At 49.0% G+C, this 20812-nt stretch overlaps 1 protein-coding gene across 1 annotated transcript in view; it reads right to left on the bottom strand.

The window, feature by feature from the left end:
• Positions 1 to 20479, bottom strand: part of NTSR1 (neurotensin receptor 1) — a 58184-nt gene extending 37705 nt beyond the window's left edge. Inside the window, exon 1 of the mRNA XM_086623060.1 lies at positions 19811 to 20479. Coding sequence (XP_086479186.1) covers positions 19811 to 20479 — 669 coding nt within the window. The remainder of the gene's footprint in view (positions 1 to 19810) is intronic.
• Between the last annotated feature and the right edge of the window lie 333 nt (positions 20480 to 20812).

The following is a 20812-nucleotide window of genomic DNA, read 5'->3' as shown; positions in this document are numbered from 1 at the left end:
CTCATCTTTATGACAGGAAGAAGTAATGGAGCTTCACTTCAGTAATTTTTTTCTTTCCTGACTTCCATCAGATCAAAAAAATAAAGGCCATTGGAAGATTGGTGTACAAACGGGGATTCTTTCTAGCCAGCTGCTGGAATATTGTGTCCAGTTTTGGGCCCCTCACTTTAAGAGAGATATTGAGCTCCTGGAGCGAGTCCAAAGAAGGGCGACTAAACTGGTCAAGGGGCTGGAAAATAAAACTTATGAGGAGCGGCTGAGGGAGTTGGGGCTGTTTAGCCTGGAGAAGAGGAGGCTGAGGGGAGACCTGATTACGGCCTACAAATACTTGAGAAAAGATGGTGGGGAGGTGGGGGAAGGGCTCTTTACATTAGTGATGGGTGACAGAACAAGAGGAAATGGGTATAAGCTTAGTCAGGGGAGATTCAGGTTGGATGTTAGGAAGTATTTCTTCTCTGAAAGGGTTGTCAGTCACTGGAATAGGCTGTTCAGGGACGTGGTTGAGTCACCATCCCTGGATGTGTTTAAGAAAAGGGTGGATGAACTACTTAGGGATATGGTTTAATGGGAGATTAAGGACGGTTGGAGTGGGTGATCTCTAAGGTCTTTTCCAACCTAGAAAATCTATGAAATCTATGAAATCTATGAAAAGCACCAGTTATCTCTGGCAGATGACTTCCTGGCTCCCAACGTTCAGGAAATAGCCTCTGCAGTTAAAACACAGCTGATGAGGATGAAAAACAGTCACAAGGAAAACTGCAAGAGGAGTCACAAGCCTGTGGTACGTGGAAAGAGCAGGCTGGGCTGGGCTTGCTCTGCCATGAGCAAGGCACAGCCTCAAGCCAAGGACTCCAACTAGCTGGACCAGCTCCCTTCCCTGTAAGGCAGGGATGGATGGGATACGTGCCTGGAGGATTCATGATTTCTGAGCTGAGGAGCATTTTGCACAGATCCCCAACAGATATAAACTGTGGCACCACAGGAACGTGAACTGAACTCAGCAGGGCAATACCAGTTTTTTCAAGCTGATAATCCATCTCACAGTGGGCCTTGAGTATGCCAGACACGGTACCAGCCACACGCAGAGGACTGGGACCAGGTCACAGTGCCTAAAATCTCAAGACACTTCTAATGGTTAGAGATGGGAAGAGGCACCAACTCAACCTTTTGCTGCAATCCTCCTTTCTTAGCATCTCTCCAGCCACAGCCCCTTGCCACCCAGCTCAGCTTAGGAAATTGTTAGATTATCAGAAAAATCTTATGAATGCTTGGTCATTAGCATTTCTGATGCTTATCATCATTTTATGACCTCACTGTCCTGCACAGATTAGGCTCTCCACCCTTTGGGGGAAGGCAAGGCTCACGCAGCCATGGCACGGAATCTTCGTGCAACAACCAGCTCTTCTGGCTGCTGAAGACGTAAGGATATTGGTCTGGAGGATATTGGTCTGAAGGATATTGGTCTTGTCTTGAAAAAAACCTCTGATGGCCAAAACTCATCACGGATGGCCAGGAAAGAAGGTAAAAATTAAGTGGATGTGTGGGACCCCAAGAGGTCCTGGTGAATCCTCATTCCCTGGCTACGCAAGGCCATGCCAAGGTCTCGATGGACTTAGGATGTGCTCAGGGTAGAGCTCAGCACCAGGCAGGAATCACTCAGTCCCAGCGGTTGCAGCCTGCACTAGCAGCACGTGCACCTACCCAGGGACAGGTAGGCACAGCACGGGCAGCCCTCACAGCATGAGCAGCCCTAATTTCTTCTCTCCTTAGCTTCTTTTTCACCCTCCCTTCCCTGTTGCTTCTGATTTTTCATCCTTGGCCACTCAAGCTCTGTTTTGGGCCTGGAATAAAATATTTGGAGCTGCTGTAACCACAGCCCCAGGGAAGGTCCTTCAGGGTTGGAGGATGCAGGTGGGACCCTGCGATGTGCCCAGGGCAGCTTGGCCAGGGACACTTCTCCCCGTGTCCTCTCCCAGATGCCTCTCAATAGCGTCAACACACAACGACATAACACAATGACATAAATAAGCCAGATAGTGCTGTCACGGCTTGCACTCTCCCTCTTCATGCTGGTTGAGCAACTCCTGCCATTTTGATGAATCTTTCTCTGCAGGGAGCATCAAATATCTTCATTTTCCAGGTATCGTGGGTTGAGATTAGTCATTCTTGACACGGGCATTTTTCAGCCAACAGATTCAGCTTGTCCTACTGGGAATAAAATATTTGGATGTTGTCTTGCAAGATTTAATGAATTGCTCGATGTTTCCTGTGCATTCAGGGTCCTTTACTCCTGCAGGGAAGGGCTGCACAGAAGAGATGAAAGGAAAGCTAACTGGGAATTGCCAGTGTTGGTGAGATGCTGCTCTCCTGCCAGTCCCCCTCCCAAGGAGGAAGATGGAACTAGATCCAAAATAAGAGAAAACTGGCAAATGTGAGCATGGCATTAATGCCCAAAGGCTTGCACAGCCACTGGGAATTGCTGGGGCCAAGGGTTTATCCCGAAGTCTTCATGTTTTGCAAAATACTTTCCTCCCCCTCCTTTTGGCCAGAGCAATGATTGTTGTTCGGTGGTTTAGACAGTGAAAGAGTGATATATTTTGGAAAGAATGAAAAAAATAATAATATCTGGGAACATTTCCATTTCCCTCAAATCTTGCTTAACTTGCTTTAAGGTTTTATTAAGGACACAGAATTGTCAACAATAAAACTATTTCTCTGTGCTGGGAGAGGTAAAGCAGATTGTTACACACAGAGAGAAGGGAGCTGACTGCTCTCATAAATAAGTCAATGTGTTACTCCTGCTAGACTGGAAGTGGAATGACAGCTCTTCCAGATGCTGATGCTCTACTTCTCTGTGACCTTCAGTAAACTTAAATTTGCTAAAAATACCCTACAAGAGCACACATGCTTCAGGGCTACAGAAACACCTGGAGCAGGGGAGATTTTAAGTGATCAGATTCCAGCTCCCCACCTCAAAAGCCAGCCGTGTTGAGTATTGCACCTCCGCTCCCGTTTGACGTGCCCAGAGCTCCATCCATCATCTCTGCCGTGGCTGATGTGCTTTGTGTCCCAGGAGCGGGGAAGGGCGATGGAGCCCGCGGCTGCTGAGCCTCCCAAGGGCGGTGGGATGTGTCCTGCTGCATGCCAGCCCTTTCGGGAGCAAACAAAGGCAGAAAGGGGCTGCTGAGCCCCTGAAGATTATTTCAGATTATGTTGTTTGCAGAAACACCCAGTCTCGCTCTCCTGCCTCCCCTGCCTTGACACACCAAAGAGACAGGTGCATGGAAGTGCTAAAACATGTAATGAAAATTAAAGGGAACAGGCAATGGAAGCACATTAAATTCCAAATCAGAGCTTCGTTTTGGGATGAAAGTTCCCTCGTTCCTCAAAATGTAGCTCATGCGCAGCCAGTGACTACTCCAGTATCCAGCATGGGCACGTCACCGACCCTCCCCGAGACCCAACGGAGGAAACATACCAAGTGCCATCAAGATCCAGGCTTCTTCTCCCCTTTATTTTCGATTTGATGTCTGAGATGAATAAGGAAAGAGAAAGCATGAGTACGACAGGGTGATTAATGCTCATCTTTACCCACGCAGAGAATAAGTTACCGATCAGCCACTCTGTCCCTATCTCCTTATTTAAAATGCAAACTAACATGAATGAAACAATAACGTTCTAATCAGATGGGAATAGAAAAGGTACAGGATAATGATAATGTTATGGGAGAATGATATTGTTGCAGCAGTCTGAGGTTCCTGAGCTACATGTAATTACTTTGATAGATAACACACTAAAAAGAGAGTTAAACAGCAGAGTTTCCACACCACTTTTTGCACCACTCACTCTCTTCTCACTTACAGTGATAGAAACCAGGAACAACTAGGGAGGGAAATGACTTCTCTTCCAGTGCAGCAAGGGCAGCCTTCTGGAGAGTAGTCCCAGCCCATGCTCCAACCCTTCCTGCCACGTTACCTGTCTTGCATTAAAAAGGAAGAAAAATAAACCCCACAGCTCCAAATCAGATGATGACCACAAAGTGTTCCGTGATGCAAACCTGGGTGTGCAGGAACATGGCCTGACATGGAGCTGGGTCACATCACCAATGTGGCTCATGTCCCTGGCCAAGGAATGGGGAGGAAGAGAGATAGCAGCAGTGGGTACCAAAAAAGATGGTCACCCTCATTGCTGCCCAGGACTCAGCAGGTCTAAGTGACTGCAAAAAAGCTCTACACATGTATAGAAGCAGGAAAAAAAAAAAAAAAAGAGAGAAAAAGAAAGGAAAAACTGGAAGCCAAGTGACCCATGAAACTTCTTACAAATATTAGGAGGTGCTTTAACTAAAAAAGGTGATGAGAGACAGCCCTAGTGAGCTCTGATGCTGACTTGAACCTGAAGGAGCTGCAAGGCAAACAGTGAGATGTCTCGGTGTGGTCCAGGGATCGCAGTCGGTTTCCCCAGGGTCACTACAGCTGCAAGCCCAAATTTTGGAGAGGCACAGCTCGGACCACACGTCGTACTGAGGCTTTCGAGACGAGGCCCGTTGCCAACACAAAATGTGTCACCGTGAATCATCCGCGCACCGGTTTCAAAGTACAACACTGTTCCCTGAATCATGGCAAAAAGCACAAATGTTCTGCTCTGAAAAAGGAAATTCACTGACTCCTTCTGGAGCCAAAAATAGGGGAAAAGTTTATGTAATTAATTTACTTTGAATAATGAGCATTTCAAAGTTATCTAAACAGCACTAATAACGGGGAAATTTCTGTTTATTTAATCGGTTCGGTTTTGCTATGGGATTGATGCTGGTGCTCCCAGCAAGCTTGGCTCATCCACCTGAAACCAATTTAAACACAAAACTCTACCCAGCAGCTGGGAGAGGCTGGCAGGGCGACAGCCTCGCTTGGTATCCACGTTACTGCCTTAGCCACGGGCTCCTAAAAACCATCCCGTTTTTGTCGAATGCTGTGTTGTGAGCAGAAGGCAAAGATGGAAGTATTTTTGTAGAAAAGTCTTGGAACAATCTGATTTCTTAGGGGTGACCAATGCACATTTCATCACTGACCTACCCCATTTCCAGCCCCATCAGCCTGGCTGGAGTCAGATTTCTGCCAAGTTGCAGCTAGAATTATAACTGAAAAAGCCATGCTTATTTTCAGCTGAATTTCTTGTCTCCCTGGATAATAACTCTGCTTTCCTCAGCAGTCTTTGCAATTCATGTTTTGAGACTGGACACAAAAGCCCTGTTTTCTATGCGATCGCTTATCTCCAGTGAAGCTTCAATGGAGTAGTGGATGAAGGTGTGAAAACTCTGTCAAAGCAACCACTTTCCCAGGCTAGAAAGTAATTTTTCATGTTTTTTCCCTTGATGTTTGCTGGTAGTAATTTTCATTGGGTTCATTCCCAGGAAGGGTGGGGGATTTTCTCCACGTCAACCTTCCGGGCACAGCCCTTCACTACCGGTGACAAGGTCTTTGATTGCTAAACCCATTCCTGAAGAATTCCCAGGAATTTCCCTGTCAGTTCACGGCATGTCCATGATTTATGCCAATAGATATGTTGGTGTAACACATGTGCACAACAAAAGCAGCCTTGGCAAGCTGACATGGGGTTGATGCTAGAGGCATTGGGCTCACCCATCTCCAAGGAAAGAAACCAGCTTCGCCCCGCTGCGACATCAACCCTGTGTTCGGGACTGGTGTCTGTTTATAAGTGAAAGCAGCCAGGCAGAAGGACCCATTCTCCACCTGAGTGGTTTCCTGGCTGCCAAGATGCTGACCTGAAAGGCCCCCGACCTGGGCTGGCTCTTGGCAGAAGGGCAGCACCGCTCCTGAGGGGTTGCTGGGTCTGAAGAGCTGATGCAACGGCTTCATGTGACACCAGTGGGTCTTGCAAACATGCTCACGTGACATTTGTAGGACTTAAATAGACAGAAATCCTTTAGTATAAAGCACACGGCTGTGGACTGACCTCCCAGAGAGGAAAGCAAGCCCATCGCTACAAGGAATTAATGCCCAGAAAATTTTCAACCGTGCTTCAATTTGGTATCAACAGCACCCACAGGGCACGAGTCAAAATCATCTCTATAGCCGGATCGATACGCGTGGCCTTAAAAACAACCTGGTCTCTGCCGTCATGGGGGCTGCTCAGGAAGGAGTCAGCCCACAGCACAAGCCTGCACGGAAAATCCACGATTGCACCCACCAGACACAGCCCCAGCAAAAGCCACAGCCACGCTGGTCCTGCCCCGTAAAACTGGGAAACAGGAAAAGTCATGCAAATCATCCAAACCAGCTCCTTCTCCTGAAAAATCACCTGATTTTTTTTTCTTTTTTTTTTTTTTTTTTCTGAATTTGAAGGCCCAGAACTGATTTACAGCACCGAGGGAGAGCGGCCGCTGCCTGTTCTGCAAAGAGCTGGGTTCAGCGGGAGGCACGGAGGGGCACGGGCTGAGCGGGGCGAGCAGATACCAGCAGTCGCTGGCATACGGCTTCTCTGCAAAGCTGCAGCTGCCCTTGTGGAGTTTGAGTTAATAGGTGCTTTAACAGAAAACCAGTTTTGTTTCGCAGGCACAAAGGCCTCTTCTATCACCGCCCAGCAGGAGGTACATAAAACTGTCATTTCTTGCCCTGTTTCTGCCCTTGTCTCTGCTTCAACTTTTCTACAGGCTGCCAGTGGGGTTTTTTATTGCTTTAGGTTTTTTTTTCTTTTAATTGAAACCGAGTAAATTATGTTTTTCTCTAAATAGTTGATGAGTTTAACAAAGTTCCATTATTTCATGGAGAAGAAACCAGCGACCTTCAGAGCAGACAACAGAAACAGGATTTGAACGTGTTTTGCGCAAGAGCAAGGAGACATAACCTCGCAACGAGGGGGGCAGCCCCTGAGGGCCCTTAAAAGCAACTTTTGCCTGGGCAATATTTAAGAGATGGAATTTAGCACCACACTACATGATAGGAGAAAACCTCTAGAATACGCCTTGCAATTTTCCCTTTCCAAAACATACTTGTTCCAAGGTAATGAAGACACAAGACAGCTGGATTTCCTACTCTAACATCACTATATATGTGGTAGTCTTTCCCAAAACGTCTTCATTGATAAAAGAGGCAGGGGGAGAGGGAAAAGAGAAGCATTCATGAAAGTAGAAGACCTGCCTCGTCTCCCTGTGATATAGCCATTCCCTGCAGATCACTTCTCTCTAAGCCTTTTTAGAGGAACTCGGGGTAGGCAGGGAGTGACAGGGTTGGGAGACCTCATTTGCTGGAAGAGACAGAGCTGGCAAGCGGTAATGCACCTGCCATCTCATTCTTGGAATAAATAGCTCCTGCCATGCTTCATCTTCCTTCTCTTTTCCTAGAGGACCCCCAGCATTAATATCACTAGTGAAGCAGGCGCCTGTGCCTTCTTGCAAAGGAGCAGAGTAGCTCCCTCTGACACAGCTCAGCTACTCTAAAGTGCTACCAATGCTTGTAACACGAAATACTCCTCTTCCTCCAGCCTCTCCTTTAGCCCCCAGTCTCCCTCTAACCTCGAGAGGGTGAATTTAAAGAGCAGGTGGCTAAAGGATTGCACCAAGCTGAAACCTCGGGGAAACAGGGCAAGACCATGGGAAGCATCAATGGGACCCGATGGGATTTGGGAGGAGCAGGGAGAGTGCAGGCAGATGGGATGGGTTTGTGGTTGGGAGCTGAGCTTGGGCAGCTGGGTGCTGTGAGCTGTGGCCTCTTTGTGTTTTCTTGTTATTCATAGAATCACAGAACGGTTTGGGTTGGAAGGGACCTTAAAGACCATCTAGTTCCAACCCCCCTGCCATGGGCAGGGACACCTTCCACTACACCAGGTTGCCCAAAGCCCCATCCAACCTGGCCTTGAACACTTCCAGGGATGGGGCAGACACAGCTTCTCTGGGCAACCTGTTCCAGTGCCTCACCAGCCTCACAGTAAACATTATTGCCACCTGTCTGCCCTGGTCCCTTTTAAAAGTCCATCTATTTGGCTAACAGTGTCTTGGGCTTTTTTTCACTGGAAGCACTGCCCCGAGACACGTTGTCAGTGAGAGACCCTCATACTCTGGCTTGGTGATGAACCAAGGGAAAATGTGTCTATAACAAAGCTCTTGCTGGAAATTCTGAGCTTTCTGCCGCTCCTGAGCAGAGTGTGTTTAGGGGCGAGCTATAAGGGCTAACAGGTTTCTGCCATTTTCTTTGACTCTCAGAAAAACGGCTATTGTAGCCACTGGTGCTGTGTCTTCAAACGAAACCCCTTTCTCAGTAGACACTAAAGAATAAATTATATTTGCTTGGCTCCAGGATGCTAGTGGAAAACAACCAGCAGATCAGGCAGTGTTTCTGGCCACGCTGCCATCGCGTTGACCTGTCTCCAGTTAAAGCTGGGCTGGTTATTCCCTTTCAATACCCCAACACTGCCCTCGAGGAACAGCCATCCTAAGGAAGCCTCCCCATTGCACGACCCCTCTTAAAGAAAAGCAGGGAGAAGGTTTCCCTTCCCCCCTGCAACAAGAGGAAATCTTTTAGCCAGCAACAAGTGCACCAGTGACAGAGCCAGCATCTGTACCACACCACAGGGAACAAGTGGCATCGCTCTGATGATTATTTAGGCTGTGAGCTCTCTGGCACACACACTCTTTTCTAATATTGTTTGTGCAACACCAAGCATATAGAGGCTGGGGGGTCCCAACAGACACAGCCATGGCTGTTTATCCGCATGGCCGCCTGCTCTTCTCAAACCCCCCTGCTGAAACAGCCAAGGAGCAGGTTAAACCCCCAGTTTTGTGTCTTTCCTTTGCACATCTCAGAACTGCACCACGACGGCAACCTGCAGAGCCGATGTCAAAACAAGTCTCGACACAAGTCGCAGAGCCAGAGTCCTGCGAAAGCCCCTTTGCATTATTCAGCACGAGGGAGCCCAAAGCAGCTTCTCTGCAGAGCTGGAGTGCCAGCCTGGTCCACAGTGAAAAGCAAACCAAAACTGTTTCCTGTCCTGGCATCTACTAATGGGTATGGTCGCATTTCACAATGTGATGTTGCTCACATTTCTCCTTCAAAAAAAGTGAACTTGGGCAGTGACCTGGGCAGGGCATTCAGTTCTCCAGAGGATGGAAGGGACAGAGAAGGACTCAGATAGAAGATGAGACACAAACCTATTAATAAAGTCCATAATGAGGTGCTGAGCCCACGGCATTACACCTGACAAATTCATCACATGAAGATACAAAGCAATAAAACAGCTCCAGATGATTCCAGGGCATGAGAATACGTTCAGTGTCATCTTAAACCTGGTGAGATTAAATTTCCTAACAGCTTGTTTAAAAGGAAAGTGGGCTGTATAATGAAAAGAAATAAAAACCTCACAGATGGTCGACTAGTGGAGGTTACCTTCCAAGGTTCTCGCCTACCTGGATGTCAGCGTTTCCCAGAGGTTTTTATGCCTCCAGTCCTTTCCTTTAGCTGTGGAGCCACAAGCAGGCTTTTGGGCACTGATTTTTGCAAAATGGCAGTCTTAGATGTAGATTTCTTGCTTCAAATATTCTTAACACTTGCCTATAAAGCACGAAGCATAAATCAGCACTGCATAAACTGGAGTAATAGAAAAGCCAGGCTGTTAATCTTCATAATGTGCCTCTCAGTGGGGATTTCACTTGGATGTTATTTGCATTAAATATGATAGCGAGTGCTGGATATGCAGTTATAAATAAATTAAAGGCCATATTTAAGTCAAACACTGTCCCACTGTTGACTGTAGGCTCAAGCACGAGAGCTGTTATCAGAGACCTGTACAGATTTGGTCGGCTGCCTGACTTGCTGGAGGAAATGGTAGTGGCAATTTCCATCATTGGTTCCCTGAGAAACTAATTTTGGGGGGCAATCAACCCCCTTAGTGGGGTTTTTAGTGTCAGCTCACACTCTAGTAGTGCTGGGTGTATTGTGGTCACTTTGGCTTGGGCAGAGCAGAGTATAGGTTTGCTGGAGCTGATGTTCAGCAAAGTACCTCAAGTGCATCGCTATTTTCATCTGATACATAAACATCTTAATTATAGCAACAGAGTCCGCCTTGCTCTTCTGGCAATAAGGAAAAAAGTTTTTGCTCAACTGCGCTGAGATGAATTCATCACATACTTTTGGCAAATAACAAGAAAATTGCTCCTGGCCTCTGAGTACATGAAGTGATAGATGGGTTCAACTGCATTAAAGTCAAAGAGCTGAAGGTTTTGATGATGAAAATTAAAATCCCTGGAGTAAACAGAGGGCGTTCCAGCAGCAGAACTGTGACCCCTGTGGCACAAGCTCTTGGGGGAAGAGCTTTGGGGCTGAGCTCTCCTCCCTGGCACGTCTCACCTGTGGCTGAGCTCAGAGGAGCAGCGAGAGTGCGAGCACGGCTGGTGGCACGGGCACAGGGGCTCAGCTCCTGCAACACAACCTACACCTGCTTTCCACCTGCACTCAGTGACCTGGATTCAGGAGATGTGGGCAGTGGGAGACAGGGAAACACTCACCCATCTCCCTGAGAACTGTCATGCTCCCTGCAAGCCGTGCCACAGCAGCACAGCTGCCAGCACTGTGATTTTTATAGAGTCGGGCAGTTTGCAAACTATTAAGAAATAGGAGTCGTGCCAGCTCCTTTGCTCTGTGGTGTTGGAGGACGCTGCCTGATTTGGCTGGAGGAGGGCGAGGTGGGTACAACCACCTAGAGCTGAGCACAAGATAGAAGGGTTTGGGGTTATTCTGGTTTGCTTCAAACTTGGGAATAGCCACCAGGAATAGCCATGGTATCTGTGGCAGTGAACAGCATGGCAGCATGGATGTGAAACATCCTTCCACCCCAGGACACAGATTAGACCAGAAATATTTGGAGGAAGCTATATGATCAACGCAACATCACACCACATTTCTGCACCCTCCTGACTGCCTGGTGCTGCCCTGCCCACTAATCCATCTCTAACCCCCTGCACAGCTTTCAGACCCTGCTTATTTTTAACCAATCTGCTACAAAACCACAAACCTCCACCCCTTTGCTCTCCTCTCCCCGTCCCTACGCTCCACTTATGGATTTTCTCCACGACAACCGTGCAGGCACGAGGCTGTACCTGAACCTCCTCTTGTACTGCTGAGGTACAGAAGGAATTTTCTTTACTGGGGAGTAAAGAAAATTCAATTAGACTTTCAGGGGGGAAAAAAACCCCACAACAAATCCCAAAGGGGCAATGAACTTACCAGTTACTTTATTGCTGTTTTTCCCCAGTGTTTTCCTCTGTCTCTCGGAGCCTCGGGTGTTACAGGATTTGTTTCCTGGCATGGCTTGGTCTCCGGGCTGGACCAGGACGGCCAGGCTGGCTGTGTGCCCTGCTCTGCTGGGCTGCTGCACTGTGCTATGCTTTCTGACCAAATTCCTGCATATCTTTTTGCCCTTTCAGGGGATTTTCCATCCTGCAGCTCTCCTGCACTGGCTGGGAAGCACCTGTGAGCTGTCGAAGCGGCATGAAGGAGACCAAGCTGAGGGTAGGGTGTCCTTTGGGTTAGTGACTGCAGTCTATTAAGTGGTTGGGGCACACACATCACCCCATCATTGTATCTTGAGGTCAAACATCTGTTTATTAGCCTGAAGCTATATTTCTCCTATCTCCTACAGTGCTTTACCACAATTCACACACTTGGAGTTACGGACCAAGTAAGTATGACAATGTCATAAGCCCATGACTGACAGTGATAAAAAATGAAATGTGGGCATTGGGGAGGGAAACTCAATCCTACGAGTTTCTCTTTTAAATGAAACAAGTATATTAAAATGTTTAAATTGTCCCCGTGAGGATAAAATGTAAGGTCTTTGCAGGAGGAATCAATAGAGTGATGTGAGCAAAGAGCTCCACTTTCCCAGTGGCTGTGTGAGTTGCATTTTTATCAGATGGTTTTGAAAAAATCATAGAATAGGAAGGAAAAGCAGGTTAATTTGGTACTGAACATACTCAAATAGTTATGGATTTATTAAACAAGTTCTCTGAGGGAACAAGATGATATGACAGTCCTACCACGTACTGAGACCACATTTATTTGGTTCAGCACTGCAGACCTGCATTGTTCTTGATTATGTTACAATTAATAGGATGTGGCATTGCAATGACTGTATTAATTAGCTCCTGGGAGTCCCGATCAAAAATAGGGGTCTGCTGAGCTAAATGCCATCCTTCATCAAAGTATTCAGAGCTGATATGCAGCAGGTCTTTGCTCCACAGGCCTGGGTGAAGCTGATAAGTTGGTAGACCCCTTTCTTCAAGGTTAAAGGAGGAAGAAAATGAGATAGTTAAGGGATGAGATTGCTCCTCCTGCTCCTAGCCACCATGCAAAGCCTTGAGCAGCAGAGCCAAGGTGGGGGTGAGCAGCCATCAGGCTGAGACTGCAAGACCAGGAGAGGACCCATCAGCAGGGCTGAGTTGTCCAGGAAGAGAAGACAACCAGCACATCCATTGCATGGCAGAAACCACAGCAAACAGACTGTAACTTTCTCTTCGAGTCCCACGGCTTGCCCCAAAATTAGGGGTTGGTGCATTGGCTCTGTAATTGGCTTCTGTCAGAGAAGACAACCCGGTGCTAGCCCTTTCTCTTGCAGTGGAAACCATCCTACAGGCTCCAAAAGCCAGGCAAGAGCTCCAGGAAAAAGGAGAGAAGGTTTTAATTGGCCCCAGAGAAGCAGTACCTGGACAACTTATTATATTTTAACATAGGACAGTTCCAAATATGCCTGGTGTCGGTGGGAAAGAGTTTCAGTTAAGGGAAGAAAAAATCCTTCCCAAGTGATAACACCCTCATGGAAAATTGCAGAATGGAGCTGATCAGCCCAACCTGGCAGGGGACGGCACGGGGACTCGGTGCCTGCCACCAGGCAGAGGAGCAGCGTGTGGCCCTGTGCCCGTGTCTCGCTCAGGTCCCTTTCCATGGCAGAGCTCATGCAAGTGCAGTAGTTCTGTCCCTTGTCCTCCAAGGCATGTCCTGCCACCCTCCTGGCTGCAGCCCTGCAGATTCCCTCCTTTTTCACCACCAAAGAGCAGACCCTGCACTTGGTGCCTTCTGCACCATGGGAAGAGAGGTGGAAGCGATGCCCAGCCATGCTTGAGGAGCTCCATGATCTCTCTGCACGGGGAGGGGAGGTGCCACCAGCCATGTGATGCCAGACTGGCACTAATTCTCATGCAAAGAGCTTTTGGCTTGCATTTCAAAGTGGTTTGGGATTAGCAAGGACACTTGTCATTTTGTAAGGGAATTTTAGAAATATCAACTCAAATTCCATAATAAAGGCAGCAAAATTTATCACTCAGAGAAAGGCAGCTCTTCATGAAACCAGGAGATCGGCTTGGCCAAGTAACCTGCTCAGATGTGTCCTTGCAGAGGGTGATAAGGATCAGCAGCTGAGACTGGACTGGTCTCAGATGGTCACACCAGGCAGGAGACTGCAGGGTGCAAAAGAAGGAAAAAGGCTGGGAAAGCTCAGAACTTATCATCTGCTTTTCTCTGCCATGCCAGACTGAAGGTGCTGTGAGAAGGACGCAAGGTATGGAGATACGGGGAGGACAGGCGTTGGAAGCATCTCCAGCTTCACACAGCACAAGTGGCTTTTACCGGAGAGCAACCCGACAGGTTGGGAATGCAATAACGTAGCTCCATCTGCCTAATGAGAGCAGAATGAGGGGTGTCAGCACGGAGGCTGTTGGGTTTGCCATCTACTGTTACCTGCTTTAGGGCCAGATGGCCACGAAGCTCATGACCGTCCCACCTGGTCAGCTCTGGAGCCCACCACACTCCCCAGCCTCTCCAGGGACCTCTGCTGAGCCACTGCCCCGTGCCCCTTGGCAAGGAGTCATTTCCCAGCAAGGAAAACTGTGATGGTGATGCCGTCGAAACCCAAAGCCTGCTCTGCACATCATGCATCCGTGGTGGGATGCTGCCCGTCGGGCAGGACACAGAAGCATTTCTAAACGTCAGAAAGCGAAAGTGCCATCTGCGAGTCTCGAGCAGATGCTGCACAGAGACGATAGTAAAAGCCTTTAAGGGGAAGGAGGGAGGGAGGGAGGGAGAAGACAATTAAATAGCTGTTTTAAATGATCTGCAAGAAGATTAAAGGCAGCTGCAGGTTTGTTGTTTTTTTTTTTCCTCTGGGAAGAGGAACCACTAGATTACCTTCGTCTCTTCTGCCTTTACAAACTGCTGGTGAGAGGAGGACCTAAGAGCTAAATTGATCGGCCACATTTCCTCCTCCTTTTATTATCCCTCCAGCCGACATCTCAGGAAGGGGGAGGGAAAAGAAATCAAGTGAATTAAAATCAATTGAGGGGAAAAAAAAAAAAAAAGAAGAAATTACGTAAGAACTGGCAAAACACAGCAGGCCGAGTGGTTATGTAAAGCAATGAACACAAGAGCTTATTTAATTTAGATCTAGCTGCAAGACGGACCGCAGTGTAAACGGGCTGGGATTAGGCAGGCTGGGCTGTCACGCATATGCTGAGTTAAAGCCCTGGGCTCCCCGCGTTGCCTGTGGAAAAAAAGACAGTTTTTTAGGGATGCTCATGCTACCGCAGGTGGGCATCCCCCACCCTGGGTGGGCATCCCTCTCCATCACTGCAGGGACGGGTCCAGACACACTTAAACACCAACATCTTCATTTTCTGGACTACGTGAGGGGCTGGTGGCACCTTGACCTGACAGGACACCAGTCGTGGGACATGGTCCTGCCACGAAGGTGCTGATCTGTTGAGTCGCTGGAGGGTTTAGCGGCAGCCACGCACGGACTTCTCCGGTGGGCAGAGATCCCGTGGGTGCAGCCAAAATAGTTTTATCAGCCAGACCCAATGGGTGGGATTATCATCGCGTGGAACGGCAGTGAGTGATTTAAACCAGCACTGTTATTAAAAGCTGTAGTAGGAATTTGGCTGTGACCGAAGGAAAAGAGACCAACTTCAATTCCTCTAGTCAACATCACTATAAACGCAGAATTCCTGAACTGCAGCCATTGACTAATCCTGGATATGATTTGCCAGCAAACCTGGAGAGAATTCAGCCATTTGGGTTTATGGGCTGTTATTTTTGTGTACGACAGAGAAATGCTTGTCATGTTTATTTACAGAGCACCACGGATCTGCCGGTGGGCAGAGCCCGGCTGCCCATGGCACCGACCATGTGCCATCGTGGCTGAAAGCTCATCGCACCACCCTGCTGCGGTGCTCCTCACCGGAGGAGGGTGTAAGGGAGTGTTTGCAACATCATGCATGGAATTAATGACTTTCTGGGCCTCTCAGACAAATGGGAATTGAACAGATGTCCTCAGAAGAGTGCACAGAGGGCCAGTGAACCACTCAGGCCAGGCAGCAGGAGATCTTGCTAACAGAAAGGGGTACTCCAGGTGACTAAGGCACAGGTCACTGCGTGGTAAGGGATGCCAAGAGGCCAGGCTGCACCTTACATCTCCCAGCTCCAACGCTTGGTCCTTCATTCTCATCCCCTTCAGACCTGAGGCTCTTTGGCACATTCCTTCAAAGGCATTGCGAGAAGAAACTTAAGAAGAAATAAAGCAGAGGACCTCCTTGGGCAAGTGGTTGTTTTGCCTGCAGAGTTATTTATTCTACAAATCATCTGAACTATGAGCAGACTTCATAAAAAGTAATAAACAAGGGATCTGGAGGGATAGGGGAGCTGTGGCCACACAAGGGTGAGCTGATGCAGAGCAGAACTGCAGCGAAACAGGTGTCCACCCAAACCACGACGAGGTCCGGAGGAGTTCCCAGTGTGCTTCCCAAGAAGTTGCCCTATCAAATGAGCAACTTGGAGCTGATGGAGCTGTGACAGCTTATGGAGGCGCAGGGCCTGCTGCCATGTGTTTTAATAAATGGGTTCACACCAGCTGTCTGTGCAAATCAAACATTAGCATACGAGACACTGCCTACCCAGGCGCTTGCCATAACTTAGGGGACATTTTGCAGCAGAGCCATCCAAAAGTAGACTGTGCCACACCAGCGGGACAACACGTTCCTCTGTCTCCTGTGAATCATGGGGTGGCAGAGATCTGCCCATCCCCAGGCTCCCCTCGCATGGTGCCAATCCAAGTTAAAAGTTTTAGGTCCTGACTCTGTGTGCTGGGATGGATGGTGCAGCAGGACAGTAGGGAATTCTTTCAACTTCCCCTCTTTTCCCTGTTCCACTAAAGACCCCTCCAGAAAATAGGTACAAAGGTAAGAAAGTAAGAAGCAATAAAGGAAAATCAATTTGCTCGGCCATCTGGCCATTAAAATTCAGACCTTTTTGAAAAACAGGGCTGAGAGTGTATGATGCTAATGGCACACAGGGCTGCACGTGGTGGGACAGGGCACTCAGCGGGCTCCTGTTTCAGGGGAGATGGCCCCAGAACCAAAAGCACAGCTGTGAAGAAGCTAAACCCACAGGTACTGACCCACAAGCGAACAGGAGAAACATTTCATTCTGCCTCAGAGGTCTCTTATCTGTTGCTACCACAATAAGCAGCTTTTAAAACCTCCTCCAGTTGAAGTGGCATGAAAACATGAATTTACTTGTATGGGGATGGCTTTAAGCGGTGTTTAATTTATGTGGAAAAAAAACCTAACATTGGATGCAATGTGGTTTAGAGGATGTCTGCCAGTTAGAGTGTTAACTAGACCTAAATAATGTGGCTATAATGGACTTATTCCTGCTACCAGATCCCATGCTGATGCCAATATTCAAACCAGACGTCCCTGATGGACAGAAGTAAGAGGCAAGCTTGACAATGAAGAAAATATAATAAACCAGATTCACAGGCTGATTTAAGCAGCTGCAAGGACAGTGATAAACAAAGCTGAGAAACAATACTGTTCTAAAGAATTAAGTATCAGAGGCCACACAGAGCTTACTCTCAATGGCACGAGGCGAGATGTGCAGTGCCTGGCGTATTGATCATGGTCATCATGGTGACACCCTGCAGAACATCTAATTTATTGCTCTTTCTGCTTATCAGTGTGTGCCGTGCTGAGCCATCTGTAATTACTAGAAGAATATCAGTAATTACTTCTTACAGTTGTTGTGGAGCTGAAGTGGTACAAGTTGAGTAATATGAGCAAGAACCAAATATGCCAAGTGTTGTTTGAATAATTACATTTCTTTTCATAAGGAAACTTGTCTGTTCACACACAGTCTAGTTTCACTCAGAAACGGCCATTGAAATTTAAATATTAAAAGCAAACAGTGAGGGATTTTTCACAAAAAGGGGTATGTTCAATTAATACACTCAGATATTCATCCCAGGAAGTTTGTTCTGGTCCAGGGAGGAACATTCTCCTGCAATGATCCAAGCAGAACCATAGCTCACATGGGGCTCTTCATCTATAAATGGTTACAATTGCTCTGTTCGGGGACTGGCTTTCAATCAGTCAACAAATAAAACCTCTTGGAGAACTAATGGCTTCCAAAAAAAAAATCCTGATTCGCTTTAGACAGTTTGCCAAACAGGAAGAGGAGTGAAATATGTTAAGTGATTTATTACAAGTGATTTGCCAGCTCGAGCAAGTGCATCGTTGCTCTGCTTAATTTAAAGACAGAAAACGAACGCAAAGAGACGCAAAGACCTGCTCTAAAGCACCTTGAATCCACTGCAAAAGCCCAGGGCTCCAGATTTCCCACTGGCAAGACCTTCCTGCATCACTCTCCACGTTACCGCTGCCCTTTCTTTCACAGCTCTTCCATTATTTGTCTCTTTTCAAACCTCTGCCCAGCTCACGACGTGAGAATGGCCGCTCACACGCTGGGCCACAGTTTCCATTAACGCACTTCAAACCTGGCTTGCAGCCGCTTTGCTTATTCACTCTGGAGCCTTCCCAGGGCCAGGGCCCTGCATCCCCTTCCATGCTGCTTCCCTGTGCTCGTAGGAACGGAGCGAAGCCATTAAACAACCTTCCTATCTTAGCAAATCTACTTCTGTAGCCAGATCCCCTGAGAAGGAACAGTACAGTGGATTGTTTTGTTTTGTTTTTTTTTTTTTACCCCCCCAACAGCTGCCTCTTTCTTTTTACTTTGAAATTAAAGCATAAGTGAAATAAAAAGAAAATACACGAAGAAAAGCCCCCAGGTGAAGTTCACATACTGTGCATTCGCTTCTGCCTACTTCTTCCTTGGGTAACAGCATAAAGTATAGCCCAAATAGCAAGATGACTGTTGAGAATTGTTTAAACTGTAATCTCCAAAGACCTGGCTAGGAAATAATCCTCTCTTTTTAGCCCTATCATGGTAACAATGAGCATCAGTTTAATCCTAAAAAGAAGACAACTAGAAATAATACATTTCAGCCACATCATTCTCAAATCAGATGGCTCACGTCTCCTTAGAGAGTAGAGAATTTGGGTTACGTACACTGGGCTGCCACTGACAAAGTCTACAAAGCACCTTCAGGAGAAATACAGCCCCCATCATCTCAGGACAAAAGTTAGGTATCAAGACAAAACTCAGAGGGAATCCAGAGTTTCTGTGAGGGTGGATTTTGGTTTACTGGAGCAGTCCAGAGGGGAAACTTGGAGAAACATCTAAACATCTACAGGCCCTGGGCTTAAATCTAATCGCACATACCCTCACCTGCTTTTAGTGGGAGAAACGAGCCTGATTTGTTTCCATTTAAGTTCCCTCCCTTTAACTGTGGGAGCATCTCAAAGGCTTTTAGTACTAACACAGTTTTAAATTCTAATTGGCCACTGATTAAACCCACCTGAAATTCATGTTCAAAGTAAAAGATTGAGAAGCTACCACATGTGAGCCTGGCAGCAAAGGGACTACGGAGGCTGGTGTCTTGCTCTTTCCATCTCTCCTTCCATGTCTCTTACATTTTTCAAGCCTAATGCTCCAGTAAACAAATGCCTCAACCCCTCAGAGCACTGGAGCGCAGCAAGTGTTGATGCTGAAATCCTTTCCATGCATGGATGTGTCAGACTAAACTGTACGTGGAGACCAGCAAAGCCCTTCTGAAGTCAAGAGGGGTCTGCTAGTTAAACCAGCTCTGAATTTCCCCAAAACAGCAAAAACACCAGCCTCTACCTTTGAAGATGCAGTTCCTTTTGGGATGCCCATGCTGCACCCGGTTCCCAAAACTTTCTGAAATTAGGATCTGTCACCGCACAGAGGAAACAGGCTCTGGCTCAACTCGAGAAATTGGGAGAGGGGGAGAGATGTTTTTCATTTTCCTCGCTCTTGCTGGCCGCTTTCCAGCGGAAGGGAAGGAGATGCAGAAGATGCAGAGAAAGGGTGGAGATTTGTGGGTTTTCTGGCCATGAACTGCCACATTTGGGGAGGACCTGAGCATCCCCGCTCCGCGGCTCCCCGGGGCAGCCGAGCGAGACGGCAGAGCGGGGCCCGGCTGCCCCGGGGTCTGCAGCACATGGGGCTCCCGGTCCAGGACAGCGTGGTCTCAGGGAGCCGGGAGAGGAGCTCCGGGGATAGGGGAGGGACTTGCACCGGCCCGGGGCCGGATTAACCGCGGTGCAAGATTTACCCCGGTGCAGGGTCTCAGTTCTCTCTGTGGGGCAGGAGAGGGATAGCGCACATCAACCGGAGCCGAGACACACATCCCCCCTGACCCCCAAATCTCGCCTGCCCGCATCCCGGGCCGGTCCGCCCCGTCAGGGCTACCCGGGACACCCCCCTTCCCGAGCCGGTCCCCCCCGCCTAACCCTCCCCTCCTGCCCCGCCCGTCTCCGCAAAGTTTGGCCATCCGAGCCCGGGGAAGGAGGCGGCTGCCCGGCCCCGGCTGCTCGGGAAGCCCCGGTGATCCTCACCTGGATGACCGTCTTCAGCGTGGAGGCGTCCACGATGGTGGTGCAGATGAGGGAGTCGGGATTCTGGTCCTTGCCATAGATCTCCCCCATGGTGAAGATCATGGGGATGGCGAGGAGGAAGGAGGCGATCCAGATGCAGCTAATGAACTTCTTGGTGCGGCTGCGGGACATGATGCTCTTGGCTTTGAAGGGGTGGCAGATGGCCATGTAGCGCTCCACGCTGAGACTGGCGATGTTGAGTGCCGTGGCGTAGGTGCAGGCGTCCCGGAGGAAGTAGTAGCCCTTGCAGACGACCCCCCCGAAAGCCCAGGGGTGATGGACCCAGATGAAGTTGTAGAGCTCGATGGGCATGCAGAGGAGGAAGATGAGGAGGTCGGAGAAGGCGAGGCTGGCCAGGTGGTAGTGCACGGTGCTCTGTAGGTTCTGCAGCGACTTCTTGCGCACCAGCGTGTACGCCGTGATGGAGTTACCCACGGTGCCCACCAAGAAAAGAGCCAAGTAGATGACGGTCACCATCACTTTGGAGTAGATGTCGGTGTTGACGTCCAGGTCCTCCTCGTCGGGCGCTTTGGGAAGCAGGTCGGAGCGGTTGGAAGCGTTGGCATAGCCGCTGGGCTGCAGGTGGAGGGGGCCGCCCGGCGCGGCCGGGGCCGTGGCGTTCGGGTGCATCCCCGGGGCCGGGCCGGCCCCGCCGGGGCCGCAGCACCGCCCGGCGCCGCGCTCGGTCCCGCCGCCGCGCCCCGACGTGCCGCTGCCCCCGGCGTGGAAACTTGGCTCGTTTTAATGCGGCGGGGAGGAGGCGCCTCCGCTGCCGCGCGTGTGCGGGTGCGTGTGCGAGACACACACCCCCCCGCACGCCCTCCCGCCCGGAGCAGCCCGCAGCTCCGGCTCTCTCCTCCCTGCAGCTCCCCGGCGCCCAGATGTGCCCCGGCAGGGCAGGAGCCTCTCCGCACCCATACACGCACCGCCCCCCCCCACTCACGCCCCCCCACTCACAGCCCC

Source organism: Tauraco erythrolophus, chromosome 18 (assembly GCF_009769465.1).
Source record: "Tauraco erythrolophus isolate bTauEry1 chromosome 18, bTauEry1.pri, whole genome shotgun sequence".
Taxonomy (NCBI): domain Eukaryota; kingdom Metazoa; phylum Chordata; class Aves; order Musophagiformes; family Musophagidae; genus Tauraco; species Tauraco erythrolophus.
The sequence above is the reverse complement of the archived record's forward strand: the minus strand, read 5'-3'. Positions and strand labels throughout refer to the sequence as shown.